Raw genomic sequence first — 26,902 nt, 5'->3', positions numbered from 1 at the left:
AAAAATCAAGGAACAACAGGAAGCAGTTCTTTTGGGAAGGCTCAGTCAAGTCTCTTCTGATTCCTCAGACAGAGTTTATCACGTTCCTTCTGGGGCCCACTGTTGTATCTGATTATTGTACCTTTCACACTGATGGCAATTTGTTTACTTTTTTGTCTCCTCTGGAAGGGCACAGGCTGTGTCTAACTTATCATTGTATGCTGAGTTCTTAGAGCCCAGCTTTTTTTATTTCTTTAGTAAATGTTTGATGAATGAATGGATGGATGAATGAAAGTCATCATTTTCAGAATCATCTCTTAATAGTAGGTGTGATTATCTGTTAAACTGTTCGCTGTGCTAAAATGAGCACATTTGATTTAGTCAAGAAAGTTGGTTGGGCACAGTGGCTCACGCCTATAATCCTCACACTTGTGGAGGCCAAAGCTGGAGGATTGCTTGAGCCCAGGAGTTGGAGACCAGCCTAGGCAACATGGAAAGATCCCATCTCTGTAGATGTATACATATAAAAAGAAAAAGAAAGTTACAAAAGCCACTGCTTGCAATTAGAGAACCCAAGTACTGAACTGGGTCATAAGGGGTCTTTTAGATCAGCGGTCCCAAATTTTGGCATCAAAGACCAGTTTCAAGGAAGACAGTTTTTCCACAAGAGGCTGGGGATCATCAGGCATTCGATTCTCATGAATCAAATTCTCGTGCAACCTAGAACCCTCACATGCACAGTTCACAATAGTGTTCGTGCTCCCATGAGAGTCTAACGCTGCTGCTGATCTGACCTGAGGCAGAGCTCCGCTTGTGCACTGTCACCTCCTGCTCTGCAACCCAGTTCCTAACAGACCGTGGACTGGTCTGTGGCCCAGGGATTGGGGACCCCTGTTTTAGACCTTTCCCCTACCTCTAGACAGTTCTGGAATAAATAACTCTAAAGAGACCTTCAGAAGATACTTTTTTTAAAAGGTTAAACCATTTTAAATTTAAAAGATTGTATGTGTACCATAAAGACCAAAGACACCATGAATTCATTGCATCCTGTATAAGTAGATTATAAAGAGAAAACATATAATCTCTTTATTTTCTCATTTACTTATTTATTTATTTATAGTCAAGATCTTACTCTGCTGCCCAGGCTGGAGTGCAGTGGCATGATTATGGCTCTCTGCTGCCTCCACCTCTTGGGCTCAAGCGATTCTCCCACCTTAGCCTCCCTAATGGCTGGGACTACAGGTACACACCACGATGTCCAGGTAATTTTTAAATTTTTTGTGGAGACAAGATCTTGCTGTGTTGCTTTGGCTGGTCTTGAACTCCTGGACTCAAATGATCCTCCTGCTTCAGTCTCTCAAAGTGCTGGAATTACAGGCATAAGCCACTGAGCCTGGCCATTTCCCTTTTTAAGTTCTTAGTTGAGATACTCTCTTGAAAGCAAAAGTCAGATTAACAAAAGAAAACAAACAGTATTTCTCTTTCAAGGCAGTGGCTTAGGGACCTTACTTCAGTAGTATTTTGCCAAAGAGCCATAAATCCTATATGGTGACAAGACAAAGAAGAGAGCAGCTTCAGGCTGATTAAGCAGGAAGATGCGGAGAGGTAAATCGAAGGGAAGAGTCAAGTCTGCTCCAAGATCCCCTGGTGCCACTCAAAGTCTCTGATCTTGTTTCCGAACTGATAAGCGAGTGTAAAGGGGCCTATCTTTAGGTGGGAAAGGCAGAATGGAGGGGCAGTATGTGCCCCATCTTTTTAACCTTTGTTTGGGTCAACACCCCTAAGTATTTTTTAGAGTAATATTTTGACTTCCTTCAAGGTCAGGACCAAGGGAGAACATTAGTTTTATCAGGACCAATGAATGAGGTCAAAGAAAGCTCAAACAGGCTTTTATAAAGAAAGAAAAACAAACAAACAGATTTGTCAAATGTAGTCAAAAAGAAGAAATTTTAAAATATGAAGTTACTTCTATCCTAATAGCCAAACTGCTTGAGAAAGAAAGAAGACCCAAGTGGGAGGGAATTCCTTCCATAAGAAAATATTTTTATCAGTCTCAAATGAAATTGTTCAAAACAAGGCCAGTTAGCTATTCTACAAATTCGACCTACTGCCCAGATTAGAAAGCATCTCCCTCCTGCATATCAGGAAGAATCTATCCCCATACCAGTCAGGCATATGACCTGGGTTGCCACCATCTGGGTCTTGATTATTTGATGTCTGAGAGTTCAGAATTAGTGCCCAGTAGAGAACTGTGAAGATGGAAGGCAGGTGGTACATAAAATGCCTGCTGGCAGTCTCAACAGGGAACTCAACAAATTGGGGGGAATCACTGCTTTAAACCTGCCGTACTGTTTTTCCCTTGTCCAGATGACTCCACATCTCTACCTGCTGTGGCATATCCACTTTCTTTATACAGTCAGAGCCTCCATTTCATACCTGTCTAGCAGTCGCTTCCCAGGGGTGGGATCTGCCCTGGACCTCTCATTGTGTAAAATCCTCTACCTGCACATTCTAGAGTGGCAAATGTGTCCAGTGAGGAAGAAACATTAAGGTAGCTAAAAATATCTATCTCCCTTCATGGCTCTGCCTTCCTGTGGAGAAGAATTTAGAGTTTGAAAATCTCAAGAATGCCTACTGGTTAGCAAAATCACATGCACATTCCTGAATAAAAACTTCAAATAGCACAAATACAAAGAGAGGATTTGATGTTGACCTAGACCAAAAAGATTATGCTAGGCTTTAGGTTACTTGTGCCACAGTAAAATTAAATTTGTAAAACTAAACTTGCAGAATTAAATCATTTCTCCTGAACCAAGATGCCATCTTTTGAGTTGCTTTATACTGATTCCTGATAAATGTGCATTGGCAATGTCTCCTCATCTTGAGTTCTCAAGCTTCCTCCCCTTGCTCAGCTTTTTGATCATGTAGTTAACCTGAAGAATGTTTGGCCACACTGAAAGAGACAGTATCTGGGGAGACCTGTTTTCTGATGGACACAACAATTCGAATGATCTGTGAACATGTGGGCACATTGTGTACTTTCAGACAGTATTCCTATATGTCAGTTGGCAAAGACAGAGGATGTTTCACTTCCCAGGATTGGGTCATTTCTCTCCTGCAGGAGTATTGTGAGTTTGAGGTCACTCCTCTTTCTACTGTGTCTGAACTGAGTTGATATAATAACCATATCAACAAGGATGAGTGGTCACAACATAGCTGCTATTACATTCAGCTTTATTCCCCCCAAGTCTGTGAATTCAGAAATTACTTCTCTAGACATACATTAGAAAAAAGGCGGATTCCTGCCGGCTTTCCAGAAATGAGCCTTGGCCTTATTTTCCTGTTAACTAAGGGTGGGTTTATGACATATGAATCAATGTTTCCTTTCCTTTGTATTAGAAAAATACCTGGAAAGAAGCTTTAAAAGAAACGATCTTGGCCAGGCTGGGTGGCTCAGCCTGTAATCCTACCACTTTGAGAGGCCAAGGCGAGTAGATTGCCTGAGTCCACGGGTTCAAGACCATCCCGGGCAACTTGGCAAGACCTCGTCTCTACAATAAATCAAAAATTAGCCAGGCATGGTAGCACGTGCCTGTAGTTCTGGCTACTTTGAAGGCTGAGGTGGAAGGATTGCCAGAGCCTAGCAGGTCATCGCTGGGGTGGCTGTGAATGTGCCACTGCACTCCAGCCTGGGCAATGGAGTGAGACTCCAACTCAAAAAAAAAAAGAAAAGAAAAAAGAAATGATCTTGTTATTTAAGGTTATAGACAAGTGATGAGAAGTGCCATAAGACAAGTAAAATGGTATTCTTAGAATACATACAGCAGACGCTTTCAATGATAGAAAGTGACAGAAAATCATGAAGACAAATCCAGTGGCCATGATAATGAAAGACATATTGATAGAGGACATGGGCGTCGAATGAGGGGTGCCTGTCAAATAAAATGCACTCAGTAAATACATGTAGATTGAATGAATAAATACATGAAAGATAGCTATATGCTGTTTAAAATTATTATACCTACAGTATTACAACAAGGTTTTATTTTTTATTTTTTGAGACAGGGCCTTGATATTGTTGCCCAGGCTGGTCTTGAACTCCTGGGCTCAGACATTCCTTCCACCTCAGCCTCCCAAAGTGCTGAGATGACAGGTGAGCCACTGCACCTGGCCAGAACAAGGTCCTTCTTGTCGTTGGAGGTTTACGTTTCCAGTCTCTTGCTTGCTTAAGAGTCTGTTGGAATGCGATTCTGCTTGACAGAGTTCTGCATTAGTACATGGGCACTAGGGAGAGCCTCACCACCAGGGTGCCAGTCCAGAGAATGTTTCCTTTCCAAGCTCAGCTGCCTTCTTACATTTATTCTAATTTGTGGTGACAGAAGAGTGAAGTTGTTACTGAAACACCATTTTGCCTGGATATTCTGCAATTCATGGTCATGCTTAGCTTCTTTTATGCAATTAGTTGCTTCAGTTTCTTTATTTTTACAGTAGCAAACAGATTTAGCCCGGGAAACATGGCAGCTCCTACAGTGCCTGATGCCAAAGTTATCAGGTTCACTTCAATACAATTACAGATCAGATTTGAAGAGGTAAAGGCATATGCTCAGAAACCACCACGCTGGTTTCCTGTATTACTACAGACTGTATCACCTGCCTGCATCTTCACAGCTAATGTTTAAACAGGCTGTGACGGGAAAATCAATTGTTCCTCTGTAAGGAAGCTTAAGGTCGGGTTTTCAAATGGCAAAAACTGCTGCTCTGAACATGAGAAAGAAATAAAAGGAAAAAAAAAGCGTAGTTGGCCATTTGTTAGATCCATGCTTCATCGCAGACATTGTCAGCAAAGGAATAAAGCATTGAAATGAAATTCCTGATAAGTCCTCACCTTTCTACTCATTATCCTAGGTGATCTTAGCTCCCATACTTCAGCTGTCTTACATATTATTGAATTACAAATGTATATTACTAGGCAACATGTCTAAACTGTACTTAAAACCATGTCTTTGGCAGTATATTGGACATTTCCACTTAGCTGTCCCATGGTCACAAAGTATATTCAAAACAGAGTTTATTAACTTTTCTCCAAAGCTGATATCCTGATTTTTTTTTTTTTTTTTTGAGTTGGAGTCTCACTCTGTCGCCCAGACTGGAGTGCAGTGGCCGCTTCCTGCCACTGCAGCCTCGACCTGCTGGGCTCCAGCAATCCTTGAGCTTCAGCCTTCCAAGTTGCTGGAACTACAAGAGCATGCTATCACGCCCAGCTAATTTTTGATTTCTTGTAGAGATGAGGTCTTGCCAAGTTGTCCAGGCAGGTCTCGAACCCGTGGGCTCAGGCAAACCACTCATCTCAGCCTCCCAAAGCACTGGGATTACAGGCTGAGCCACTGAGCCTGGCTCTGATTTTTTTTTTTTTTAAACTATAGGGACTGGGACCACTGCCCACCCAATCAAGCCCAAACCTGGGACCACCCAAATATGGGATTTCTTCTATCGACTCATAACCAAGACCATACTTCTTTCTTTTAAACCCCCTTGATATTCATGGCTGTCTTTTCACATATGTCTCTTCCATTGTTCTGGCAAAAGTCTCTTAAACAATTCTTCTATCTAGGGGTGCTGCCTTGTAGTGGTGTAGTTAGTATTCTGCGCAAAGGGATGATTAAGGGCAGAAATCCAATCCACTCTTACTCCCGGAGTCTTGCACCCTGACAGAGCTGTGTCCCTTTAGAGAACCTCCTTTTTCTTTCTTTTATTTTTTTAAGTTAGAGTTTCACTCTGTTGCCCAGGCTGGAGTGCAGTGGCACGCTCATGGCCACTGCAGCCTTGACCTGCTGGGCTCAGGTGATCTTTCCGCCTCAGCCTTCCAAGTAGCTGAAACTATAGGCACACACCATCACACCCAGCTAATTTTTCTTGATTTATTGTAGAGATGAGATCTTGCCAAGTTGCCCAGGCTGGTCTCCATCCCCTGGGCTTAGGTAATCCTCTTGCCTCCGTCTCCCAAAGTGCTGAGATTACAGGTGTGAACCACCACGCCTGGCATGGGCCTCCTTTTTCTAATCCAAGCAAAGTTACCTCAAACTGTAGTCTAACTGGTGCTCTGTCCCTGTCTTTAATGAATCTTCCTTTCTGTGGCCACGACCCCGTTTAAGACACTTCAAAGACTCCCATGACGTTTAGTATAAAATTTAGCAATTTATAAAAGGATCTTTGAGATCCGAACTCTGCCTTTCTATCTATCTAGTCTTTCTCCATCTCTCCTGACCCCTGCCCCTGTCCTTACTGAACCTCTAGCAATCCTCTCTCCGCTCCCTGCTGCCACCATCACCACCACGCTGGTTTCCTGCAGACTGTATCACCTGCCTGGTCGATGTTTCTTCAGCTTCATTGCCTGACTCCATTCAACACATTCTTCAAGATCCAGTTATCCCACTGTGGCAGGCCTTCCTTGAGTTCAGTCCGTAGTCTCAAAAAGTGTCCCTCAGTTCTGTGTATAGAATTAGCGCTTGCCTCTGTGTAGCTGTTGCTGCCTACACTGTTACTCTCTGTTCACAGGTCTGTTACCGCCCTTGGAGGCTGAACTCCTTGAAACTCCTTGAGGTCTTTGTATACCACATATCCAGCATGGACCTGGTACAAAGCATTCGATACATGCTCACTGAGTGCATTAATGAAGGCACGAGTGACTCTGTGTCTTCAGGCACTCAGAACTTTTCAGAAAATCAAGTGAGGTTATTTCTGAGGAGCAAAAAACGGGTATGCCAGAGACATTTACTGACATAATACAATTTTGAACAGGAACTAGAAAAGTAATAAAACCACAGAAGAGACCATCTATCCAGCACAATCTATAGACCTGGCACTATGTTAGATGGGTCTTATGCTTGGTCTCTGTACAACCCAATATGGCATGTACATGCTGTTACCCATTTTCAATTTACAGGTGAGGATACAGAAAAGATGATACACTTTGATTTCTACTTAGCCCAACCCAGGCTCCATGCATGGGCATTTTCCAAGTGGACAGGTTTTGGGCACTGCTGTGGGAGTCCCAACATGCTCAGGAGGTCCTGCTTTAGCTTCCTTCACAGAATCTTAGTGTCCCCTGTAGGAAAGAACAGCAGCAGCCATCAAGCCCAGTGCTTTTCCAACCTTGTTGCTAAAGGCATCTGTGAGGAGCCCTCAGGGGCTACTTTAGGAGGTGAGAAGGAGGTTAAGTGGACAGGGCTCTGTTCCCACCTCGCCTCTCTTTCTCTCCCATTTAGTAGGAAACAATTTACTAGTATTTATTTGATGTGGTGGGATTCTGTATACAATTTTGTTTCCTAGCTAAAAAGCTCTGAAAACCACCTTTCTTATTCACTTGACTTCTCCTACCATAATTCCCCTCTCTCCCATCCCCCACCCTGAACCCACCCACATAGACACACTACATTTGGAAATGCATAGACATGTAGGACATTTGGAAATGCATAGACATAAGTTCCAGAACCACCATAGCTCACGTGTTCCCTGGGCCAGACTGAGCAGTGACTTGGTGAGACTCTCAGACTAGACACCCTGACACTGCCAAAACAAGGCCAGTGGCACAGCAATACTGCAGCTCACTTTCTTTCATACTGTTCTCAGGAACTATAATTAAGGCAATCAACAGTGATGAAGTGGGTATGGTGGGCTAACTAGAGAACCCAGCCTCCAGCCTCATGAACAACAAAGCTTCAATGTGAAAATGTCTTAGGATGTGCCAATAATGAATCTAAAAGACAATCTATTTGTAAGATGAGTTCATGATGAAGCTTGGATGGAAAACATCAGCATACCCAGCACCAAATCAGAAGCTATCACAAGTCCAAAGTAGGAGATAAAAGACTGAGTGATATCATAATCGAAGAATTTGAGGGTTTTTTAAAAAATTTTAAAGATGTGGGGTACAAATCAGAATTAGGTTTACAAGTGGTCATTATATACGTAAAGAATTTGAGTTAAAAAAATACTTATTTTTAATTTTAATTTTAATTTTTTTGTAGAAACAGGATCTTGCTATGTTGCCCAGGCTGGTCTTGAACTCCTAGGCTCAAATGATTGTCCTGCCATGGCTTTCCAAAGTGCTGAGATTATAGATGTGAGCCACCGCACCCAGCTATAACTTTTTCTTAATTCATAATGGAGAGAGGGCTCTGTCACCTGCTTCTTTCAAATGTAAGAAAGCCTCAACTTAATTTTAACTAATTCCTCATAGACACAGGGGAAAACTACAGTCTGGTTAAGGTTTTTTTTTTTAATCTGAATTTTATTAGAAGAGAATACTCTAAAATTGATTACATGGGCACTTATATTATTCTTACAGTTTAATTTGTGCTCTATCAAAAATATTGACTCCAAAACCACATATTTTCATCACTCCTTTCTTTCAAAAGTATAATTTACAGGGTTTTAAATTTTAAGTCAAAAATTAGTCGTTGACTTATTGATTGGTCTTTATTATTACTAATGAAAATGTATTGACCTGCCTTGCATACTGAGAGAAAATTAGAATATATGAGAGAAAATTAGAATATATGAGAGAAAATTAGAATATAAAAGGATTAAGAGTCAGTGCCTGTTATTTCCCTGGTCCAGAATCTTTAAATTAACCACTGGAATATTCTGAGCTTGAGTTATCCATAAAGAGATATACACATCATCAGTTTCACATGTGCCAAGACAATTGCTTGGAGAAGGATATGGAATAGAATGGGAAAAAAATCGGAAAGGGCTAGAAAATTAAGCACAATCCACTTACAAGCTTGTTTCTGATTATCATAATAAGGGAATGGAAATTCCATGTGTCAATTAGCTCTACATCTCTCTGTACATGTGGTGCCTTTTTGGCTGGAACCACGATAAAGCACCTCTCTTTAAGGGACTAAGAAGAAACAGTCTAAGTGTGGATGTGCATTTCCTCCTCAGCCTTGGGAAAACATCAAGGTCATTTCATTGCTATTTAGCAGAAATCCTGAAAGATCCATTAGACCACAAAGCATGAAAGAGCCATGTAGAAGTGTTTGTTTTTATTTACAAACATTCCTACATATAAAAATGACAGCTCTGTCTGTGCTTCACACTTGGAACATGGCTTCATACAAAAAAGCCATCTTCTCTGGGAAGAGAATTAACCATTAACATCTGTTAAGCTAGAGGTCATTCAGGGCCAGATGCTCAGGAGAGGTTTCATCCCAGGCAGAAAGAGAGCACAGTAAGAGAGCACAGTGACAATGTCTCACACTCATCCTCCCCACCACATTTTTATTTCATTTCCTTCTGACTTGCAGAGTAATTTGCAGAAGTTCCCAAAAGGATACCAGGGTTTAAAATGCAAGAGTAGATGATTGCAGCTTGCTTTGCTTGGTCGCTCGAATGCTAGTGCTAAATCCTTTGGGGTCATCAACGAATTGCAGGCAGAGAGAAAAGGATATAGTTAGGCTGTTCGCAGAGGCTGTTTTCCAACTCAGTCCAGCCTCAAAAGTTTAGCTTGGTGACATGTGATGTCAGAGCCCTTGTTCATCCCACTTTGCCAGACCCTCAACACTCCAATTCCCCATCCCCAATAACGCCTTACAACTGCACATAAGCTTTTGGAATTGGCCCTGGAAGCTCTTTCTGTCTTCATTGAGGCTGCTGTGAGTTGGGTCCCTAGCCGCTAAGCTGCCAGAGCTGTGGTGATTCAGAACATTGCAATTAAAGGTGAAGTGAGAGGCGGTATCAATTTTAAAAAGTATTTTTGTTTGACTTCCCCCACAGTTCTCCATCTGCAGTCTCTTCCCCACAACTTCAGAGACAGGAGAGAGGCGTTGTTAAGCAAGCAGTTTCTCCAGCCAGGCAGCCTGGGGCTTGAATCCCAACCCCTCCCTCACTTCTTTCATGTGTGACTTTCTGTGTCTTGGTGTTTCCCTTCATGAAATGGGTGGAAAGTATGCCTACCTTACAGGGATTATTGTGGATGAAATAGGGAAATATACCTAATGTCCTAATCTGTAACTTTGCACTGCTCTGAAGGAATACCTGGCTGGGTAATTTATAAAGGAAAAGGGTTTACTTGGCTCATGGTTCTGCAGGCCGTACAGGAAGCCTGGCGTCAGCATCTGCTTCTAATGAGGTCCTCAGGTAGCTTCCAGTAATGGCTGAAGGGGAAGGGGAGCCAGAGTATCACATGGCAAGAGGTGAACAAGAAAGAGAGAATGGGTGCCACACTCTTTAAACAACCAGCTCTCATTTGAAGAGACAGAGAGCGAGAGAGAGAGCTCATTCATTACTTCAGGGAAGGCACCGAGCCATTCATGAGGGATATGACCCCACAACCTAGACACCTTCCACCAGATCCCATCTTTAATACTGGTGATCAAATTTCAACATGAGGCTTGGAGGCAACAAACATCCAAACTATATTATCTAAAACACTTAGAATGGTGCCTGGCACATTGTAACTGCTTGGTAAACGTTGGATGTTACTATGTCTTGTGTAGGCAGAACATAGGCCAAGCATCAGCAGCATGTCACAAAAGTAGAGACAAGGTTTTACTCTGTTGCCCGACTTGTCTCAAGCTCTTGGGTTCAAAGGTGACATGACACTTTTGTCGGGAGAGCACTGTTTTACACTCCTGTCATGTGTGGGATTCTAGGGATTTTAAACCTGTATGCCAACCTGTAAATCCACCAACCTGCCCTGCTGTAGATTTCCTTTTCTTCCTTTTCTTTCTTTTCTTTTCTTTCTTTCTTTCTTTCTTTCTTTCTTTCTTTCTTTCTTTCTTTCTTTCTTTCTTTCTCTTTCTTTTCCTTCCTTCCTTCCTTTCTTCCTTTCTCTTTCTTTTTCTTCCCCTCCCCTCCCCCCTTCCCCTCCCTCTCTCCCTCTCTCCCTCTCTCCTTCCTTCCTTCCTTCCTCCCTCCCTCCCTCCGCCCCCTTTCTTTCTTTCTTTTTGTTTGCATCACACTCTGCTGCCCAGGATGGACTGCAGTGGCATGATCGCAACAATCACGACTCACAGGAGCCTTGACCTGTGCTTGGGAGATTCTTCCACCTCAGTCTCTTGACTAGCTGGGACTACAGGTGTGCGCCACTATCCCTGGCTAATTTTTGTGATTTTTTTTTTAGTGGAGACAAGGTTTTACTTTGTTGCCCAACTGGTCTCAAACTCTTGGGCTCAAGCAATCTGCCTGCTTTGTCCTCCCAAAGTGCTGGGATTATAGGTGTGATCCACCGTGCCTGGCCTCCTGCTGAATTCTAAGATACCTGTAAATAAAGAGAAGCCTTCCAATTCAAGAAATGCTGTGTGATAATTGGATCTCTGTAGACTGATTTCCTACCACATTCAGGAGAAAACCAGCGGACATATGGAGTGCAGGGGGAAAGATGACCAGACTAAAAAATTTTTAAAAAGTCTAGTCACCTCAAAGTGAGCAAAGACCCTCTTTCTCATCACCAAAGCCCAACTTTTTACTCCTTGCAAGAGGAATTCAATTAAGTTAACAATATGAAGGAAAACAGCACTTCTTTCTGGTAGTTATCCTTTTTACTTCTGCCTAGCCTATGAGATATCTTGTATAGTCTGCAAGAATGGTTCTGAAAGTACGTTGACCTTCCATATGACCCAGCAATCCCCCCACTGAGAATATACCCAGAGGAACTCAAATCATTTACAAAAACGATACCTGCACATGCATGTTTATTGCAGTACAGTTCACAATAGCGAAAAACATGGAACCAACCATGCTGCCCATCGAAACTGGACTAGATAAAAGAGTGTGGTACATATACACAATGGAATATTATGCCACTATAAAAAAGGAAAAACATATGGACTTCGCAGCAACTTGGATGAATTTAGAGTCTATTATACTCCATAATCTACCACAGAAGTAAAGAACAGAGTACCACATGTTCTCACTCATAAGCAAACCCTGAACCTTGACCATATTACTATAAGAAAGTGATTGGCAGTAGTGGGATACTGCTGGGGTGCGGAGGGGGAACACAGCATCAATAAGGGTACCTGATCTCAAACCAGCAAAGTGGAGACCAAAGAGAGGCTGTACGATGACTACTTGTATACCTAATCCTGAAATGTCCCCCACATGTTTAAAATAAAAAAAAATTAAAAATAAAAACCCTTACCTAGAAAACCATTAGGGAGGTTAGAACTTAAATGAGAGCTAAGTTCTCCTTGCATGGTACCCTGCAAATAAATGCCCACTTGCTAGGAAAAAAAAAAAAAGAATGTTCTGAAAGTAGAACTGAATTCTAAGGAAGAGGCTGTGTCCAACAGCCTCCTGTCAGAAACCCTTCTGGATTATTCTGAGCCAATGGACAAGAAAACTGGGGATTCTTCCCCCTACACCATCCCCACCTTTGTATACTTGGGTTTATGCTAAATGTTACAGATCCTCCTGACATGTAAGTATAATATTAGAAGAATTTATATTTATTAAGAGTTTTTTTGTACTCCGCAAGAGCTGAGTCTTATAAATGCATTACCCTATTTGATGCTGTGTGCCGCTTCCAAGGAAAAATGCGGTGCTGGAAATCAAAGTTCTGAAAAGTGCTAAAGTTGGCTTTTCTGACTCAGAGAGGGTTGATGTGTCTAGCTACTTCAAGCACTGTAAAGTAGTGTAGCTGACATCAGGACTGAGCACAGCTCAGACTAGAGGAGATGCATCTAAACAGCTTGTCCGTTTAAAGTTTTTGGAAGTGGTGAGGTGAGAAAAGATTTGCGGCAGAGGCAGAGACCAGTAAGAATTCTAGCCATGATCTGATGGAAGTCCTTTCATTCATTTATTCATTCATTTGTGATATACACATTGAATGCCTATTATGTACCAAGCACTCTTCTTGGCCTAGGTAACAGCAATGAATAAAAATATTCTTATCCTCATGGAGCTGTTTATATTCTAGGGCTGCCCACTAGTGTACACGAAACAGTATAATGTGATATAAGTTATAATAAGTGCTAAGACATAAAGTTGTAAGGGGCTAGTGACAAGGACACTCTTTTAGACGTGGCCTCTGAAGTGGTGACATTTGAACAAGTCCTGTTGGGAATAACACGAAGGAGAATATCATGTGATTATGTAGAAGAAGGAGTACTCTCAGAGGCCACAGAAAGCACAAAGGCCCTGATGCAGGATGCCTGATGGCCACTGAGCAGGAATAGAATGAACAAGGTGGCAACTGGTAAGAGGGAAGATCAGAGAGGGAGCAGAGCTTTACTGGTCAATAGCAATCATTCCAGGCAGTGAAACCCTGAGCTCCTATTAGGCTTGAGTTCTTACCACATTTTAATATTCATAAAACCCCTTGAAGCAGGTCTGATTACTCCCTTTTAACGGTGCCCAAAGCCACCTCATGGAATAGTAGAGATCTCCTGGGATTCTGCAGTGGCTTAGGTGTCTCTCCCGGTTTGCTATTAACCTGAACTCGCCTTTTCTCTCTCTCTCCATCAGATGGAACATACTCCTAGAGCAGAGAATCTATTTTTAAATGCAAAGAATCTTTATTTACCATCCTCATTATTTTAAAATACTTGCCTTGACCTTTTCTCATACCTGGGCAAGTTCTGATACCAAATGGATGTTTTCTGCACTTTGGCCTTAATATCCTGCAACGGTCTTCATTCTTTCAAAAAGTGATTTAAAAATAAGCAAAGTACAGTTGTACTAACAGAGGAAAATAAATAGAAATGTAGCAATAGATGAATAGCCCATGATCCCTGGGTTTCATTTTATAAAAGAGAGCTGTCTTTCTTTGTTCGGTCTGATTTGTATGAAAACGTGGAAGTATTAGGCTAGTGACTAGTGAGTTCTGGGATTGTTTCCCAAAAGAAATTAAGTCATAAATAATTTTAAAATTATTTTTGTAATGAAAATAGAATTAAAATGTTGAACAAATGCTATAAAAACCCTTATGGTCCATATTAAAAAGGAAGATAGAGTGTCAAGTGAACATAATTGAACTACTTACATTTTTAGTATCTGCAGTCAAAAGGGAGATGAAGATGCCCTCATTTTAGCTACAGATGGGCCTATAAATAGGACATGGTAAAATAAGTTTAAGATAAGAGTGATTCCATCTATCTAAAAGAACCAAGGAATTTGCTTTTGGAGGACATGCCCAGACTTCCCACTGAGTCTTGTCCTGCATAGAAAGTCATGGAAATTCGCTTTCTGAATCTGGTGTTGGCCAAGTAGAAAGCTACTACTTGGTTAATCCAATCATATTTGTCATTTCATTGCCAGCTATTATAAGCTAGAGTTAATCTGATTAGTGCTAATGTTTTAACATAAGTAGGGCAGTTTTCTATTCCTTACTAGTTGTGTTAGTTTTTAGGACTGTGATAATAAAGTACCATAGACTGGATGGCTTAAACAATAGAAACGTATTGTCTCACAGCTCTGGGGGCTGGAGGTCTGAGATTAAGGTGTCTGCTTGGCTGGTTCCTTCTGAGGAGAATCGATTCCACAACCCTTCCCTAGCTTCTGCGGGTTTGCTGGCAACCTTTATCTTTCCTTGGCTTGCATATGCACCACACAGATCTATGCCTTCACATTCACATGATGTTTTTTCCCTGTGTGCATGTCTATTTCTGGATTCAAATTTTCCCTTTTTATAAGGACATATCCTTATAGGGTTCGGGCCCACCCTAATTACCTCTTGTCAACTTGATCATCATCTCCAAAGACCCTATTTCCAAATAATGTCATATATACAGGTACTGGAGGTTAGGACTTTAACTTCTTCTTGAGAGACAAAATTTAACCCATAATATGATATAAAAGAAGCTTAAATTAAAAAACGACCTCCCTTTGTAGGATCCTCTTGGATATCCTTCAGGATTATGCTTAAGGACAAGAGAATCCTTATAAACAAGTCATCTCTTCTTTATGTAGGCATTACGTTTTCAACCCTGAGGTCTTCTTCATGTATGTGTGTGTGCATGAGTACACACATGTGAGCATGTGTGTGTGAATGTGGTTGGTTTTGCTTGATGTCAGGTCAGCATATCTTTTGTAATTATCCCTTTGCTAACAGGGCAAACCTGGAAATTAGCTATGCCAAAGGACTTCAGAAACTGGCAAACAAGCTGAGCAAAGCATTGCAGAACACAAGGAAAAAGTAAGTATCATGGCAGAGGTAAGGCAAAATCATTCTTAAAAATATTAAAAGGTGATATATGCTCAGTGTCAGCTTTCTCTTATAAATATGGCAGATGCGCAATGTCAAGCATGGCTTCCAGCTCTTGGGTCTTTACTATGTGCTGTGCACAGTATTGAATGCTTTACAGATACTCCCACTCAATCCCACAACAACTCTTGAGAGATCTTACTATTATCCCTATTTACAGATAAGGACTTGAGACTTGGAGAGATTAAGACACTTTTCCCAACCACACAGATAATGAGTGGCAGAACCAGATTCATACCCAGTCTTTAAGACTCCCAAGACCCATTCATAATAGGCCTTAGTAATGATATTTAACTTAGTGGTGTCATTAGGTCAGAAGGACTTGAGGTCAGGAACTGTGAATCCTATGTCAACTCTACTTTGTGACCTTTGGTAAGTAACCTGACATCTGCTTGCCTTGATTTCTTCCTCTATTATATGAGGAGATGATATAACTTCCACTGTGTGTGTGTGTGCGTGTGTGTGTGTGTGTGTGTGTGTGTGTGTGTGTAAGGAAGGGGTGCATATTAAATGAGATAATGAGTGTGAAGAACTTATCACATTAGATGCTGAAAAAAATGTTGGTTCACATTCTCCACAATATGGAGAATGTGGCACTAAGAATAAAGTGCATTCCTTTGGGGGGGGGATAAAGTGGCACTAAGAATAAAGTGCATTCCTTTGGTGGGGGGAAGAAAGGTATTGGTGTCCTAAGAATGGCTCATTAGTGACAATTTACTACAAAGATTCTTGACTAATGTATGCAGGGATGACCCAAAACTGGCAACGCTATTATAGAGGTCTCTTTTGAGGATGAAAAGGCGAGCAAAAGAAAAGGAAGCTTTCTGGAGCTCAACTTTCCTCTCCTCCTCAAGCATCATCTGTGATCACAAATAATGGCTTTGAAATTGCTCTGACTCTTAGCTTTATTTTTATTTTTAGAATAGTATTTTAGTAGACTACAAAGGAGCCAGTATAGCACAGTGGTTGAGCATATGTAGACTTTTATTTAGACTGACCAGGTTTAAATTCTAGCTCTGCCACTTACTTACAGGCAAATGACCTAGGATAATTTATCTTACCTCTCCAAGTCTCTTTAACATGGAAATAAAGCCTACCTCAGGCATTTGCTGTGAGAATTAAATGAGATAAGAAGTGTGCTTAGCAGAGTACATGGCATGGAGCAGAAGTTCCATAATGTCCTTTATGATTTTGCTTCTGATTACTTCCTAAGGAATGAGAGGTTAGGGACAGAAGGGTTTGTGTCTTACTGTGTTGCCACCCTAGCATCCAGCATAAGTACTACTAAAAAGTTCTCGTGTCCAGCATGTTTGGTTAATCAAAATGAGTGCAATATTAGCAGTAAATATTATTAGCTGTATCTGTACCAAAATCTGTGTTAGGTACTTATACAGATAGCCCAAGTTATTTCTGCTTTAAAAGATCAGTTAAGTGAGAGTCAGAGATATCGAGTCATTTTTACAAGGTCATGTAGGAAGCAAAGGGGAGCACCAACATTCAGACACAGGCTCCTCAGGGGCCACATGCTTGGTTTCCTGCCCTGATGACCAATTCCTTTGGGATAAATGTCAGATTCTCTCCCCATAAGTGTGCCTGACTTCCTTTAAAAACAAAACAAAACAAACAAAAACAAAACAATACTTTGCTGAGGCTTAATTACATGCAATAATAAGCACTCATTGTAAGCGTGAGATTTGGTCAATTTCGACATATGTAAATACACTGTATAGCCGCTACTGAAATCAAAACATAGATGTTTTCATCACACCAAAAGATCTATCGTGCCTGTTTCCATTCCTTCCTCACCTAGCCCAAAACATCCTTGATCTGCTTCCTGTCAATTAGATTAGTTTGGTCTTTTCTGGAATCTCCTGTATTTGCAAGCAACAGTAAGTGGTCTCTTGGGCCTAGGTTTTGTGCCTGACTTTGGATATGGGGAAAATCTGGCATCCCTTGGTCTGAATCTTCTGCTCTTAGGCTTCAACGTACAAACTAAGATATTGGGAGGCAAAAGCTCTGTTCTGTTCTGTTTTGGGCAGGGATGCAGATTCATCCCCTTCATCAAAATCTATACAGGCCTCTGTCCTTGGGATTTACAGATACAAATGGGCCTATTGGCCTGAGTTTTGAAGGTAGGCTCCATGGACCTCTGTGAGCTCGGTCCCTTCTGTGGGAGAAGATAACGTCACACTTCCTAAAATCCTCCCTCTATGCTGTGAGGGACAGGACAGGGTTATTCTTTATGTGAAATTGGGATACTGTTCACAGGGCCATAAAATATCTGAGCTGTTGTCCTAAAGTCCCACAGGGTACAGGAGTTGGACCCTAATCCAAGAGCAGCAGCAGGACATGACCCGGCTTCTTGAGCCCTCTATCACTGAACTTTTCGGAGTCTCAGTTTATTCACCTGTGATACGAGGAAGCTGAAATGTCTTGGAGAGCTTTCCAACCCTATCACCTACTCATTCTCACCCTTTGCTACTTTATTTCTCCAATTTTATAAAGACATGAAATGGGGAATGAAAATCTAAATGAAAAATGACTAGGAAGAAAGACAGTACGTAGAATGACTATAGTGCAAATAAATATGTCGTCAGAATTGTTTCTCACGGAGGAATTGAAATAAGGTTAAGGAAATGAATACAATTGCTGAATGCAGCCTATCAGATGAGATGCTTTATTTCTCAGCGTTTCCTGGGAAAATGACACCCATCTTTGTCCCCCACCCCATTTTTGTCTCCAGCTGCCTCAGCAGTGCCTGGGCCTGGGCCTCGGAGGGCATGAAATCCGCAGCGGACCTGCATCAGTGAGTGCTCCCACCCTGGCCCTGCTCTACCTCCAAAGCAAGTTGTACTTATTTAAAGTGGGTGTGCTACAAAAATTCCACTTTAAACTTGCGCTGAGCCGGGCTCGGTGGCTCAGCCTGTAATCCCGCGCCTTTGGGAGGCTGAGGTGAGTGGATTGCCTGAGCCCGCGGGTTCGAGACCCGCCTGGGCAGCGAGACCTCATCTCTACAATAAATCAAAAAATCAGCCGGGCGTGGTAGCGCATGCCTGTAATTCCAGCTACTTGGAAGGCTGAGGTGGAAGGATCGCCGGAGCCCAGCAGGCGAGATTGTGGTGGCCGGGAGCGGCCACTGCACTCCAGTCTGGGCGACAGAGTGAGACTCCAACTCAAAAAAAAAAAAAAAAACTTGCGCTGAATAGATACGCCACAACACACCCCTCAAAGGGAAACATTATTTCCCCAGAAAGTAATTTGGAAAGTAGATGTAAACCCTAATACTATGCTTGTGTGTCTTTTATGTTTTATTTCCAGAAAACTTGGCAAAGCAATTGAGTTGGAAGCAATAAAGCCGACGTATCAAGTCCTGAATGTACAAGAAAAGAAGAGAAAATCAGTGAGTCTAACTTTTCTTTCTTCCCTATTTAAAGCAAGATTTCTGGGTTTGGCCCAAGGAGGGGAAAAGTCATTTGGAGGTGATACTAGCTTTCAGGAATTTATCATAAAAATCATCAAAAACAAAAATCCAAGATTTATGTACAAGGATGTTTTTAGAGCATTGTTTATTATAGTGAAAAACTGGAAACTACTTTTGTTAAACCCAAATTTCAGAATCCGAGAGACCAACAAAGAGCCAGCTCTGATGCAAACACACAAGGGTCTTTATTCAGGCTTGAGTCTGGGCTCACGCCCGAAGCAGCAGCTTCAGGGACGAGAGCCCTGATCCAGCATGGCAAGCAGTTTTTATATATCATTACAGAGGGAGGGGAAAGAACTTTAAACTTGTTTTTACATGATAGGGTAATTTCTCCTAATGGGTACGGGGGCACTTGGGATTGGTCTGGTCTGCTTAGCTACCTGTGATTGACGGGGGAGCTGCTAAATGAGCAGAGTGGAATGTCAGCAGGCAGGTTAAGCAAAGGAATGTCCGGGAGGGGTTTATTACTTGACATTCACATGCTGCTAGCAGCAGTTGCGGAAGCAATCGGTTATTTTATGATACAAACAAAAATTAAACTTAACAAAATTCTAAGTACAAACACTGCAAACAAATACAGTGACCGTGGGGTAGGAATTCATATAGTAATAGTTCTCTTAGAGTGTTTTTTTTCTTAATCTCTTGGGTCTCTCACTTTATCATCCAAAAATAAATTATGGGGCCAGGCACAGTGGCTCATGCCTATAATCCCAGCACTTTGGGAGGCTGAGGTGAGAGAATTGCCTGAGCGCATAGATTCAAGACCAGCGTGAGCAACTTGGCGAGACCTCATCTCTACAATAAACCAAAAATTAGCAGGGCATGGTGGCGCGTGCCTGTAGTTCTAGCTACTTGGAAGTCTGAGACAGAAGGATCACCCGAGCCCAGCAGGTCAAGGCTGCAGTGACCGAGAGTGTGCCACTGCCCTCCAGCCTGGGTGACAGAGTAAGACTCCAACTCAAAAAAAAAAAGTAGACCATAAAAATAAATTATGACAGATTCAAGCAATGAATACTTTGCAATCATTAAAAATCTTATGGAAGAATTTAACTATTAATAATTGGAGGGCGAGCCCCTTATAGTACAGGCTTCCCACACTAGGTAGGTGTTCTAGGAACCTATTGGGAGCAGTGTACCAGCTAATGTTGTTGTGAGAGGCTGCATTCAGCTTCAGTGATTTTTTTTCCCCCCTCTTTGGAGATTCTTTCAGTGCGTTTACCCATTTCATGATGGGTGATTTACAAGTGCACCTGCCCTCACTGTGTTCAATGTTCAGCAGTTTTTGACCAAAAATAGTATGACTTGCATGCCCTACCTTCCCTATTCACCTGATCTTATCCTGAGCAACTTATTTTTTGTTTGTTTCCCTGGATGAAAAAAGTCCTCAAAGGGAAACATTTTGCCAATGTGGAAAAAATGAAACAAAAAACAGCAGAAGTACAAAAGGCATCAAAATTGACAAGTTCAAATACTGTTTTGAGCAGTTGAAAAAGCATCTCAATGGGTGTATTGCATCAAATTGAGAGTACTTTGAAGGTGACTGAAGTTTAAACATGTAAGAATAAATACACAGTCTTTTATAAATAAATTCTGGGGTTTTTTGAGTTCCCCCATTGTAGTGTTAATTTAAAAAGCAGGATAATCAATACAAGAAGTAATATAATCTCAGTTTCATAAAATAAATATGAATATGCATGCATAGAAAAAGACTGGGAGAACCATCCCAAAATGTTAATAAGAATTTTTCTTAGATTGTAGAATTACAAATTATTATTTTTTTTGTGCTTTTTTTTTTTTACAATCTTATTATTCCATTTGTAAATAGAAGAATGATAAACATAATTTTTAAAAAGATGCTCTCTATGCTAATCAACTTCAGACTAAGTTAATAATGGATGCGATCCTCAAATGCCTTTAAAATTAAAGAAAAATAACTAAACAATTACTTCAGGGGCACCTGGTCTTCTGACAGCATATCCTCTACTCTTTCTCTGTGCCTTCTCGAAGTTTCATTTGTGCCCCTTTTTTCTTTTTATTTGTGTCATTCGGTTGTTAAGCACTTTAAATTATGATTCCAGGCAAAATAATTGGGTGTTTAATAAATACCACTTGGGTCCAATAGGGATGAGGTCATAGACATTGTTTGTTTAAGGTCAGGTACATGTAAGGTGGTTCCTGTGGAGGGAAAGGGCAGTGATTAAGGGGGCCTTTCAAGGGACTACAACCAGTTAAAGCAGGGATGCTAGCAGTAGCAAGACAGAAGGATGAGGAGTTTTGTGAAAACCCTGATGGAAGATAAATGATTTTTTAAAAATGATTCAAACTAATCAAACCGAGTCAGAAAGTGGAATTGATGTTTACATGTGCACATGTGTACTTTTCCATACTAGACTTTCTATTTCAGGCTAGGGTGATAAACAAAAATTTATAGGAATTACTAGACAACCATATAATTTTCTGCCTTTGCAAACCCAATGTAGTAAAAACAAAACACTAGTCTCTATTTCATTAATTACAAGATTTTTTCAGACCACATAATAATATAATAATTATTAATGTTTCTTTAACACTTACCCTAAATGAGGCATAGTGCTATGACAACTGGTCACAAGGGTTTAGTTAACTGATGACATGACCCCCTAACTGCTGTTCCTGTTTATCTTCTTTCCTTCATTGCCTCTGGCCATGCACCCCACCACCCCACTCTACTCTTTCACACAAGAGATAAGATTAGAATATTTATTTATTATTTTATTTTATTTTATCTTAATTTTTTGAGTCAGAGTCTCACCCTGTCACCTAGGCTGGAGTGCAGCAGCATGATCACAACTCATCGCAGCCTTGACCTCTTGGGCTCAAGTGATCCTTCCACCTTAGCCTCCTAAGTAACTGGGACTACAGGTGTGCACCACCACACCCAGCTCATTTTTGTGTTTTTTGTAGAGATGAGATGTCACTAGGTTGCCCAAGCTGGTCTCGAACTCCTGGGCTCAAACAATCCTCTTGCCTTGGCTTCCAGCCACCACACCTGGCCTAGATTTTTTTTTTAAGTGGTCTTGTTCCACATTCCAGCCACATACACAGAGTCAAAAGAGGCATAGTGCATACAATTATTTTCATTGTATTTGTTACAATAAACCAATACCCTAAATTTAACCAGCTGGAAAAAATTAAAGCATAGTGTTTGCAAGCTCTTAGGGTGGTTGAGTAATGGCTAATCTACTGGGTCTGTGGTCCAGGACAACAGGTTCTGCTGAAACTTCCATCAGATCTCTCTGGGAGGCTGCCTAGACCCATTTCCATCATTATTATTACTGTTCCTTTTGTTGTTTAAAGGCAGGGGGGAAAGTTAATTATGATTAAGAATTCAATCTCTAAAATTTAAGCAATATTCACTTCAGGGACAGTGGAGACACTTAGTAAAATTAGCTCTGCTAGGACCATTACTGATTCTCATAGTGTTGGAGCTTATGCCATGTGGATTGATGTTGAAGATGATGTGTTGGGACCAGCAGTGATAACAACCCCTGAAGGACCTCCTCCACATGATTGCACATATTTATATACTTTTTGTGTTGTTTCAGATTGGAAAGAACTATTTTACCAAATTCGGTCAAGAGGATGACATAGGGATACTTGACATGGGGATAAGATAGTTTGGCTACTTTCTCCAGGAAATATGTCCATTGTAGGATTTTGAAATTCCCATGAATTATGCTATGACTATGCCAGAATTAATAAGCCAGCACTGTGACTGTCTTAGTCAGTTTGGGCTGCTATAACAAAATACCATAAACTGGATGGCATATAAATAACACAAATTTGTTTCTCACAGTACCAGAGGCTGGGAAGTCCAAGATCAAGGAACCAGCAGATGAGGTGTCTCCTGAGAGGCCACTTCCTGGTTCATAGGTGGCTGCCTACTTACTGTAATCTCACATGGCAGAAGGAGCGAGACAGCTCTAAGGGTCTCTTTTATAAGGGCACTAATCCCATCCATGAGGGCTCAGCCCTTGTGACCTAATCATCTCTCAAAGTCCCTGCCTTCAAATAATATCACACTGAGGGAATGGGTTTCAACCTAGGAATTTTAAGGGACATAAACATTTAGTCTATAGCAATGACCAAACAAGAAGATATCAAAAGCTTCCCCCTCCCCTTTTTTTTCTCTATTCAATAGCTTGATAATGAAGTTGAAAAGACAGCAAATCTTGTCATAAGCAACTGGAACCAGCAAATTAAGGCAAGTGTCCAAAAATATTATTGTGTATTTTTTTTAAAAAACATAGTTTTCAGGATCAAAGCTTTTTGCTTTTGTACAAATGTGATTGTGTATTCTAGTGCTAATGAAGAGAAAAATTTTTGCTAAGTGCTAATGAAGAGATAAATGTTATTTTTTTGTAACACCTAGTTATTACATAGACACATCTTTCACCCCAAACAATAGAAAAGCATGGCTCTAAATATGATTATTATTTATAGCTAACACATAGCGTTTATTATATGTTGAGTGCTATATATTTATATATTTAATCATCAAACAAGCCAGTGTGATATGTGACCTTGCATTGTCCCATGTTACAGATGGTGAAACAGAGATACATGCAGGTTAAGCAAGTTGCTCAAGGTACAGAACTAATGAATGAACCAATGGTTGTTACAAGTCACTGGGTTTCAGGGTCACTGCTTTTAACCATTACACTGTCCTGGCTACTTCTCTGTATCATTTGCAACTTAAGGCAAGTGACAAACACCCATATGAGTTTTGGTTTTTTCATCTGTAGAAGGATGTTAGTGATTTCTGTTTCACTAATGGGAGTGGCAAAGTGAGGAGTGGGTAATATATATTAATGATATAAATTAATTATAGTAATTCCACAAGTTTGTTATGGTCCACTTCTTGTACACCACGCTGTACTAAGACATGATCCTTGTTTCCAAGTAAATTCAAATTTAGTTGGCTAGATAACATATGCACAGTAAATAGTGAATAAATTCTAAGGAGAAGAATTATGATTTGGTGTAAGAAGCTATCACATATCATTTTGGGTTCTTAACAGAGAATATAGCAGATGGGATCCATATGTGCAGAAGATGATTCTAGAACAATCTAGTATAGGAGGAATTCATTTCAAGTAGAAGAGACTAGAAGCCAGAAAGCCTGTTAAGAAAACTCAGTGAGTTCCTTTGAGAAGACTTGCTCAAAAAGTTGAAATTTTCCTTTTATGTCTCCAGTGTGTTCCCAAACAGAACCTTTACAAGAAACCGCCACTAGTGACAAATAACTAGAGAAGAATCCCCTCAGAAACAAGCCACCTTAGTGTTACTTCTGAAGCTTTCTGTTGAAACTGGTGACTGACTTTGTAAGAGCAAGGATATCCATAAAAAATATGGAGATAAATGAATTTCTATACCCTCAGCAGTGGTGCTATTAAAAGAATGCTCATGCTGAGCATGGTGGCTCATTCCTGTAATCCTAGCACTTTGGGAGGTGGATGTGAGAAGATTGCCTGAGCCCAGAGTTTCGAGACCAGCCTGGGCAACTTGGCAAGACCTCGACTCTGAAATAAATAAATAAAATTGGCTGGGCATGGTGGTGCATGCCTGTAGTCCCAGCTACTTGGAAGGCTGAAGCAGAAGGATCACCTGAGCCCAGCAGGTCTAGACTATGGTGACTGTGAACGTGCCACTGCACTCCAGCATGGGCAACAAAGTGAGACTGACTCAAAAAAGAAAACAGAGCCGGGTTCAGTGGCTCAGACTTTAATCCTGCGCCTTTGGGAGGCTGAGGTGAGTGGATTGCCTGAGCCCGCGGGTTCGAGACCCGCCTGGGCAGCAAGACCTCATCTCTACAATAAATCAAAAAATCAGCCGGGCGTGCCTGTAATTTCGGCTACTTGGAAGGCTGAGGCAGAAGGATCGCCAGAGCCCAGCAGGTCGAGGCTGCGGTGGCCGGGAGCGGCCACTGCATTCCAATCTGGGCGACCAAGTGAGACGCCAACTCAAAAAAAAGAAAACAGAAAAAGCTGCTTATGAGGATTACCTTTACAATAAACATTTTAAAGTTCCAGAAAAAGTCTCCTGTCACTTGTTTTCAGTTTTGCTCTTGAGTTTATGAACTTTCTTCACAAGGGTTTTTTTAAAAAAAATATTCCTTAAATATTCGACTTTCATAGGATATTCACTACAATGGACCAAAAGCCAGAAACAGTGTTCTGAAGCTGCAATTCCTTTCAAGAGCAAAAAAAAAAAAAAAAGCCTTTTAATATTTCCTAGTTTCTATCAAATCATTTTTCTTTCCAAATAAAACAATTTTATTTTTTATGAAGAGTGACAGAGAAATTAGAAAACATAAGATCCTTGAGTTATAATAATTTTCTCCCCAGTTACAATTCAAGGGATTCAGCATGTCAGTAATGAAGTACAATCTATTTGAGAGACACAAACGAAAAGCCTTAAAGGACCAAATACTCCTGCCTCACAATCTCATTTCTCAGCAGACATGTGGCTGATAGAAGGTGAAGAAGAGGGCCATGAGTTTCTGACGCCTTTAATTTCCCTTCTTAGAGAATTTCCACGTTTAGAGGGAAGCAGAAAGCTTTGCCTCTGATTTCCAAGCTAAACAGTCAAGGAAAGAGAGATCTGAGCTTCCCCCTTTTGTTATCTAGTTTGACCATCCTTGCAACCTTTGGGTGAAAAGCCAGTCTTTTGATCAGCCCAGTTCCTCAACAGGCTACTTATGCCTCCTAGAATATCATCTTCAGCCAGATTCAACTGTGTAGACTAGGAAATGACCCCTGAATCCTAACCCACTCCAAGGGTTCAGGCATTAACAGGTAGGGAGACTTTGAGCACTCCTTCCTTCCCACCTCTTCCTTCTCCCCTACCTCCAAGTGCAGGACACTTCACAAGATGCCAAGTAAATGCCTGACTGTCAGGTCTGGGCATCAGGGAACAAAATTTCGAGCCTTGTTGCATGTTTTAAGGGAACATCTTAAAGCAACCTCACTTGTGGCCCAGGTTGGTTTAAAAGAAAGATATAGGAAGTCTTCTGTGTTTGCTGTGATGTTTTTTGTGATAAAGCCATTATGCTCACTTGAGCACTCTTTTGCAGGGCTTCAGTGATTTAGCAAAATGTTTAACCCTCCTGAGTATACCTGACATAATGAAAAAATATGCAGGGGTTCTTAGGATGAAGTGTTAGCTGCTGTGCTGTTTCAGGTAGATTTTGAGGTGCGGGTGGGAATGAAAAACAAAACATACACAATCGTTAAAGCTAGCACATGAACACAACTAGTTCCAAAAAAGAAGAGCTTTTCTCTTGATATCAGTCTCTGCTTTTTTTTTTTTTAACTTCTGTGTATGTTATTGACTCTAGGCCAAGAAGAAATTAATGGTGAGTACCAAGAAGCATGAAGCACTTTTCCAGCTTGTAGAAAGCACAAAGCAATCTGTGACTGAGAAGGAGAAGCGGAAGGTAAGCTGTCATGGGTGGCTGGGTGCATGTGGCTTAGAGACGGATGGGCTTGCTACCCCTAGCTATGAACACAAGAGAGCTGGCTGATTTCTCCTGCTGTGTGGTCTCTGCACAGATGTCACTTGGCAGAGCACAAGAAAGAATTCCAAATCATTTCTGATCTACATATAGACACCCACACATACCCCACACACACATTTTTATTTAACTTTTAATTTTTAGGTATTTTGTTTTGTTTAAACAGATGGAGGTCTCACTGTTTCCTAGACTGACCTTAAACACCTGGGCTCAAGGGATTCTCCCATCTCAGCCTCCCAAGTATCTGGGACTATAGGTGCATGCCACCTTGCCTGGTCCACATATATTTTAAAAAATTATTACTGACAGACAACAAAAGAGACCAGTGATGTCCAAATTTTTTTAAGATAACTCTATTAATTTTAAAAATCTAGCTCATGATGACACGTCTGCAGTTCCAGCTTCTCGGGAGGCTAAGGCAGGAGGATCCCTTGAACCCCAGAGTTCAGGGCTGCAGTGGGTTATGATTGCACCACTCCAGCCTGGGTGACAGAGCAAGACCTCATCTCTAAATAAATAAATAAATAATTTTTAAAAGTCTCTCCTCACATTCCAAATAATTTTTCAAAAATGTCATAGGTAGCTGGGCTCAGTGGCTCAGCCTGTAATCCCAGCGGTTTGGGAGGCTGAGGTGAGTGGATTGCCTGAGCCCGCAGGTTTGAGACCCGCCTGGGCA

The 26,902-nt window shown here is 41.2% G+C and overlaps 1 protein-coding gene across 1 annotated transcript in view; it reads left to right on the top strand.

Moving 5' to 3' along the window:
- NOSTRIN (nitric oxide synthase trafficking) overlaps positions 1-26,902 on the top strand; it is a 67,140-nt gene that overhangs the window by 11,421 nt on the left and 28,817 nt on the right. Inside the window, exons 3-7 of the mRNA XM_008072847.2 lie at positions 15,038-15,121; positions 17,934-17,996; positions 18,509-18,590; positions 22,852-22,914; positions 26,050-26,148. Coding sequence (XP_008071038.2) covers positions 15,038-15,121; positions 17,934-17,996; positions 18,509-18,590; positions 22,852-22,914; positions 26,050-26,148 — 391 coding nt within the window. The remainder of the gene's footprint in view (positions 1-15,037; positions 15,122-17,933; positions 17,997-18,508; positions 18,591-22,851; positions 22,915-26,049; positions 26,149-26,902) is intronic.

Source organism: Carlito syrichta, unplaced genomic scaffold (genome assembly GCF_000164805.1).
Source record: "Carlito syrichta isolate Samal-C Ts95f unplaced genomic scaffold, Tarsius_syrichta-2.0.1 Scaffold315469, whole genome shotgun sequence".
Classification (NCBI taxonomy): domain Eukaryota; kingdom Metazoa; phylum Chordata; class Mammalia; order Primates; family Tarsiidae; genus Carlito; species Carlito syrichta.
This window is presented reverse-complemented; position numbering and strand designations above follow the sequence as displayed.